The sequence below is a fragment of the Poromitra crassiceps genome (genome assembly GCF_964638095.1).
Source record: "Poromitra crassiceps genome assembly, chromosome: 18".
Lineage (NCBI taxonomy): Eukaryota > Metazoa > Chordata > Actinopteri > Beryciformes > Melamphaidae > Poromitra > Poromitra crassiceps.
In genome coordinates this window covers 27,931,402-27,939,030 of record NC_139636.1, presented here as the reverse complement: position 1 = coordinate 27,939,030, position 7,629 = coordinate 27,931,402, and the positions used below count along the sequence as shown (strand labels likewise).

Genomic DNA, 7,629 nt, shown 5'->3' with positions numbered 1-7,629 from the left:
CTGGATAGAGCGATACAAGGAGAGACACAACAGAGAGAGAAAGAAAGAGCGAGAGAGAGAGAGAGAGAGAGAGATGAGTCACATTTGGAGAGCTTTGAATATCTTCTCGTTGCGCTGTTTTCCCATGGTCAGGTAGCCCTGGGTCAGCGATTGTGTTTCGCTCTCGGGTTTCACGTGGACAAAAGTGCAGCCTCTGTCTCACAGGGTTGGGCGAAAATGAGAGACAGATTCGGTGATCATATGAAACATTGTGATTTATTGTGGAATGCGCAGTATCACTTACGGCGCTATTATCCGTCGAGGTTTTCACGACACTAGGGGATATTGCATGTGGAAGAGGTGGTTTGAGGGTGTTACTGTAAGTTCAGCCGCAGCAGATTCCTGCTCTCCCTCCATAGATGCTTCGAGACCAACTTGTGTCCACACTTGGTCTGAATGAAACTGTCGGTTATGCATCTCCCATTTCTGATTTGATTTTGTATCTGGCGGTGTGTCCACGTTACTTTTCATGCTCTTTCTGTCCATCTCTTCGCATCGATGAGCGCTCGCGTCTAGACTAGAGCAGATATCCACACAGGACTCGTCGCCTCCAGAATCTGGGGGCCAGTTGCACAAAGCACCTTAAGTTAAGATTTCCCTTAGGGTCCGAGTTAAGGTGTCCATCAAATAAAATTGGTTGCACAAAACACCCTTAAATCTTCTCCTTAAGGTTAAACATTTTAAGGACAACGTAAGCACAACATTTAAGGGTGTTTTGTGCACCCGATTCTATTTTATGGACACCTTAACTCGGACCCTAAGGGAAATCTTAACTTAAGGTGCTTTGTGCAACCGGGCCCCTGATCTTTAAGATCCTATTGTAACGCTGCCGATATCAGATGTCTGTGTGACGACACCCAACGTACAATACTGTGATTGCAGTTGTGTAACAAGTTTAACAAGGAGTGCGACACCTTATGGAGCTCTCCTTATGTCAGCTGAAGAAGAAGGCGGTTAGATATATAACGTATACAGTCCCTATAGCACTGTGACCTACTCTGTTGCACGTTTACTTGTGGTGCTCGCATTCATCATGACATGTCAACAACATGTAAGTCCATTTTGCTTCATGGTAATAGCATGTGTGTGTCATGACAAGAAGGCAGGATTTACTGCAATGTTTTTTTTCTCAAGTCACATCAGCAAACATTATGCACAGCAGCAACAGATGGCGAGCTAAGAATTTGTAGCAAGACTACGCCAAAGCCAAAGACAGGTTACTCTGGGGCGTGGGCCGGGTTTGGACATCAGAATGTCAGCTTCGAGACACTCGCTGCACCTCTCAGAGCTGCCCTCCTGCTGCTTCACGGCTGAAGTGAGGCGATATATATAGAGTCAATGATCAATGATCCAATATCATCGGTGCAAAGTGAAAATATCGATATATATATCATCATCTTTAAGATACGACTTTATTTTGAAATTACCCACATAGCATGTCTATGTCACCATTTCCGTCCTTTTCATTTGAATGTCTGGAAGAGCTCAGAAATAAAATTGTCAAATTATATTTTAGTTGCTTTTTGTGAGCGGTTATAAATGTAACCGAGTGGTGTTAATAAATATATTATGCATGCATTAATATGATATAATTGTCTCGTACTATCGATCACAGGCCCCCTGAATTGAATCGGATTGAAATCGTATCGTAGGCAGACTTCGTGATATCAGCAAATATTGTATTGTTGTCCAAAGAATCAATATAACATCATATCGTGATGAAACTTGTGATTTCCCTAATGCTTAGGAAAGCACTAGCCTACCCATAATTCCTTGTGGTGCAGAGAGGAGTTGGCACCCAGCCAGCTGCAGAGGCTGTCGTAGACTGCAAAGTGACTGGAGGGAGAGGGAGAGAGTGCAAGACGAGAAAGAGGGAGAGAGAGAGAGAGAGAGAAAGAAATCAAGAGAGGGAAAGAGAGAGAGAGAGAGAGAGAGAGAGATGAGTGAGGTGTTTATGTCAGTAGGCCTTGAGGGTATTCTTAGCTTGTTTGTGTATAATTGAAGTTGTGGTATGTGGTATAGCACCACACCAAACTGTAATAATTCTCTCTTTTATGATGTTGTTTTGACGTTCCCTAAGCTGTGCTGCTGGCCTGGCACACTAACCTCACGTGATTTATTGAGCTGTATACACTACATGCTGCATTATTGATCTGAGGTAGGCTATTGTGATATAGCAACAAAGTAGAACTTCACTTAACCAAAATCCCAGTATCTGAATTTACCAGTTCAATGAACAGGCAATGTTAATTTACAATAATACAATGCGATACAATAATGCGAAATATGTGACAATGCATTGTCACACAAACACAGTCAATATATTGACTGCGTTTGTGTGTGTGTTTTCAGTTCACTCAATACGTGCAATTCAAAGTTTTGTTGCTAACTGCACATTTGTCTTAACAAGACTTTATTGGAATATGCCTGCACACGTTTCTTATTTTGAATAGACTTTGCCCACCATTTTTATGAGTTTTAATCATTGCAACGTTTCACTGTACATCCTTACAACATCCATTCTATGAGATTCAGAGAATTAGCAAGGATTTACTGCCATCAGTGTTGTTTTATATAGTCATGTATTGTCCATACAACGTGGTTTAAGCTACTCTCAATATAGTGACTTACCTGGAACTGATATAACTAATATATGTATATATATATGTAATGAAATGGGCCCTAAGGTTCAGTGTGCCCTGCCACCTGCTGGTGTTAAAAAGATGCGGAAAAATTGTCCCCTTATTTTTTCAGTAAATATTACTGCAAATCTCGCCAATTTCAAGCATCAAAAGTAAAAGCAAAAAAAACAAAGATTTAATTAAAGCTGCTGTAAGTGATATATTTTTGTTAAAGTAAGTGTTTAATAGCTCTATATTCTGATGGCGATCACTGATAGAGAGTGTTTGGTCAGTAACATGGGTCTCCCAGTCCCTCTGCTTTGCGGGAAAATAGAAGAGAAAAATTCCAAACTACCGTAATTTCCGCACTATAAGCCGCACCGGAGTATAAGCCGCAGCAGCAAAATTGCCTGTTTGTTACATATATAAGCCGCACCGGACTATAAGCCGCAGGTGTTTTAATGTTTTTTTTTATTTTTTTTATTGTGTTTTAATGTTTAATTACCATATGTAAGGGTTCATGCACAGAGGGGATTGTCGGGAAAGAGATGGCTGTTTGAGGAAGCTCCCATTTATTAACATTTCAACAAAACAACATAACACAACACCACCTGTGTTTTTTTTTACAGTGCACACAGTGTCCGCGGTGTGGTGAAAAGAGGGCAAGAGAGGAAATTAAAACAGAAGTGGATTTATAGTTAGAAAGAGTGCTAAAGAAGAGAGAATTCATTTTTTTTTTTTTTTTTCCCCCCGAAAAAATCCATGGATAAGCCGCACCGTTATATAAGCCGCAGGGCCAAAAAACGGGGGAAAAGCCGCGGCTTATAGTCCGAAATTTACGGTAGTCAAATACTGATGCTTTGGGTTGGTGTTCTACTACTACTACTTGGGAATGAGAACCGTGTTGACTCAACCCTTCCTTTCTGAATCACCTACAGCACGTTTCAAAGCCCTGTGCTCTTGTGTCTGTCACTGGCAGGTTTGAGCTGACGAGGATGTTGATCTTGTGTCTGTCACTGGCAGGTTTGAGCTGACGAGCATGTTGATCTTGTGTCTGTCACTGGCAGGTTTGACCTGATGATGAGGATGTTGATCTTGTGTCTGTCACTGGCAGGTTTGACCTGATGATTAGGATGTTGATCTTGTGTCTGTGTCACTGGCAGGTTTGAGCTGATGAGGATGTGCTGGCAGTATAACCCCAAGATGCGTCCGTCCTTCCTGGAGATCATCAACAGCATCAAGGAGGACCTGGAGCCGCCCTTCCGGGAGATGAGCTTCTTCTACAGCGAGGAGAACAAGCCGCCCGACACCGAGGAGCTGGACATGGAGGTGGAGAACATGGAGAACATTCCACTGGACCCCGCCTCGGCCGCCAGGCAGCCCTCCGCTGCCCCCTCCGCCCCCGCCCCGCCCCCTCCTGCTGCCGCCCAGCAGTTGTCCCCCATGCAGGGCGGCCCGAGTACTCCTCTACTGGGACCCGCGTCTCCGTCGTCCCCGGCCGCCTCGGCGGCGTCTCCCTCGTCGTCTCCGGGCCAGGCCGTGGACAAGCTCTCAGGACAGGTTTCGGCCAACGGGCCCGTGGTGCTGCTGCGGCCCAACTTTGAGGAGATTCAGCCCTATGCACACATGAACGGGGGCAGAAAGAACCAACGCGCTCTGCAACTGCCGCAGTCGTCGGCCTGCTGATATCGGCCCCACCCCCTGTGGCCAGACCAGCCCCTCCTCCTCCTCCTCCTCCTCCTCTTTACACACAGGGTAAAACAAACCTCTCCCCCGTCACTGAAGGAGGGATGAATGAGGTCAGAAATGACAGACGTTCTTCTACTGTGTACGGCAGTAGATGTCTCTCCACTTCTTTTCTGATTGCATTATTGGTCAAAGATCAACTCTCCAAACTGAAACGGCACAGCAACCCGCTAAAGCATTTGGAGTATCGTTTGGAGTATGGTAGCTCAGACTCAACACTGGGGAACTCGGCGGTCTCCTTCCTGTGCAGCCTGTATTGTACAGTCTTTGTTACATAAGTCCTTTTAAGAAGGAAAACAATACAGGCATTTATCCTGACTTACAGATCTAGTGAGACATGGACTTGAGAAAATATTTTTTTTTAGCATATCTGCCAGCAAATCCAACAGAAGAGCACTTTTTCCCTGATGATTTCAGAGAGGATGTTGTGGATATCTGAGTGTGTATTTATACAAACACATGATTCTCTCTATATGGCTCCATTTCTAAAAAATGACTTTCCATCAAAATGACTTTCTTTCCATGAGCTTCAGACTGGCTCATGTCGTGTGAGGATGCCTCAATTATGAATTGTGGACTTATGATCATTGTTTCATTTTCCTGTTGATATTTCTGTGGGGGCGTAGATCCCTTCTAACCTGACTCTGAAAACAATACCGCCCCCATCTGGCAGAGTCAGGTTAGATCCCTTCAGGAGTTGGGACAAAATGGAAGAGGAGAGTCTAGTGTGTATCTGCCAAACTATTGCCAAATCAAAGTTTCTTCTTTTTTCGTACAGGTCTCCCTTCTTGTGCTTAAGGCTGTGATTCAGAGTTGAGATAAGTCTTTGGATAATACCAAAGTTGATTGTTGGTATTCAGACCATGCTTATCTTTTGGTACTAACTGCTCCTTGAGCAGTTGAGTGTGTGTGGTGCGGGATAGAAGAATACAATTGAATCGTCTCTTGAGATGCGCCGTATTCAGACCTGCAAAGCTCTGTAGAATTTGCAGAATCTGGGCTGGGGGTGGAATAAATATAGCAAAACTTGTGATACTTATGAATTGCATACCGTGGCTAGCATAGTAGGAATGAGTGTCATTTGGTTCATGCTAATTACCTATGATCTATTTGAAATATAAACAAAGGCCTCTTTCATTCAGTTTATATTGGTTTCCTTATGACTTCAAAAATGTCACACAATAGTTGTAATTCAGATGAATAATTTATGATTATTTCAACTAACTTTTTTTTCCATCATAAATAATTAATAGTTACCCACAGTTATCAAAGTAACCACTAGGCAGGTGATATAATCAGATGATAAAAGATAGGTTTGAATATACAAATCTACAAATGTAATATCCATAATTTAGGCATAAGTCACTATTATTTTGAGAATCATTATCTACTGATATGACACACAGAAGATAACAGCTTCTGTCAGATGCCGTGGATAATAAGGTTCATTCTATTCTTCCACTTAAATCCAAATAAGGGGTTTATATTGGCTTCAATCCAAACAAGTGGTTTTTCAAGGGGACCATTTCAAGTCCCAGTCCCCAAATACCTTCAGATGATGAAATGAGGAAAACCAGCAGGCTGTTCCTTGTGACGGGTTTCTCGAACATCTCCGATGCACCACCCAAGTCCAGAGGTGATGGCCCACACAGAGCATAATGGACACACACAGAGTCTGAGTATGAATGACTTCCCCGCTCATCGTTTGTAATGACGCACACATCTGTGTGACTTGACTCACCTGCAGCTCTGAATCGCAGCCTTTGTCTGTCTTTGCTTCAACATGTCAGAAGAATAAAACAACATGAAAGCATCATCATTCTCACACACGCTAATCACTGAATTTCACAATCAAGGGATTTGCCTGTTCTGTCTCCACTTCAATTACTCAGACCAGCGCCCATATCTGTCATTTTTAACTGTACACTTCATTCGCTGAGACTGTGTTGTTTAAATCAGATGGACTTGGCACCAAATAATGCCACGAATGCAGATAAAGACCTGAGACAGAAAACAAGAGCGTACTGGATCAGCGAAGACTTTAGTAGCCTCGAGAGAACTGTAAAAGTCACAGCAGGTCTCTTTTAGAATAGTCCTAGTATCTCTACATTTCAAACATATATAAAGGTCTTACAGTTGTATGTTAGACTGCAGGATCATTTTTATACACATCATTGGTTCGTCACTTTTTTAACCTTTTTACCGTTCAAATGTTGGCCTCTACGTATGTCTGTACAGAACAAAGCTGCTATTTTATTCTTTTTCTCTTTCGGATGTTATATATATATATACAGAAATCCTTCAGGTTTGGTATTTATGGTCTCCACTACAGTCCATTTCTTATATCCTCACACTCTGTTAAAAAAACAAAGAAAAGAAAAACAAAAAACAAGATCATTTAGATATAAAATTATTTTTTCTGTTCTGTTACCCCCAAACGCTTTTCTGTAATACTACATTTTGTTCATTGCCTTTTATTTTTTTATGAACCGTTTCCTCCTGTATTCGTGTTGTGGATGTCTATATTATTATTATTATTATTATTATTATTATTATTAATAATATTATTATTATTTGGAATGGACACCTTAGCTCGATGTGTGAGCGTGTACTTTCTGCACCCTTTTTGTACTTGTTGTCTAGCACTGCGCCTAGCATTGCCCTCTAGGTGCGACTCAATCTCAGGTCAAAGTAAAGGCTTTGCTTTCTCCACACATTCTCATGACTGCCCTCCCCCCCCCAAATGCTTTGTTGAGTGTAGTGCCCCCCCCCCCTCTCGCCCATGCCCATCACTGACATACAGCAACCTGCACCCTCCCCCCCCCTCCCTCTCGCCCATGCCCATCACTGACATACAGCAACCTGCACCCTCCCCCCCTCCCTCTCGCCCATGCCCATCACTGACATACAGCAACCTGCACCCTCCCCCCCCCTCCCTCTCGCCCATGCCCATCACTGACATACAGCAACCTGCACCCTCCCCCCCCCCTCCCTCTCGCCCATGCCCATCACTGACATACAGCAACCTGCACCCTCCCCCCCCCTCCCTCTCGCCCATGCCCATCACTGACATACAGCAACCTGCACCCTCCCCCCCCCCTCCCTCTCGCCCATGCCCATCACTGGCATACAGCAACCTGCCCCCTCCCCCCCCTCCCTCTCGCCCATGCCCATCACTGACATACAGCAACCTGCACCCTCCCCCCCCTCCCTCTCGCCCATG

The 7,629-nt window shown here is 43.8% G+C and overlaps 1 protein-coding gene across 1 annotated transcript in view; it reads left to right on the top strand.

Annotated features, from left to right (window-relative positions):
* The window catches only part of igf1ra (insulin-like growth factor 1a receptor), a gene marked incomplete at its 3' end in the record, with an annotated part of 164,779 nt that extends 160,433 nt beyond the window's left edge, over positions 1-4,346 (top strand). Inside the window, exon 21 of the mRNA XM_083654296.1 lies at positions 3,824-4,346. Coding sequence (XP_083510422.1) covers positions 3,824-4,346 — 523 coding nt within the window. The remainder of the gene's footprint in view (positions 1-3,823) is intronic.
* Between the last annotated feature and the right edge of the window lie 3,283 nt (positions 4,347-7,629).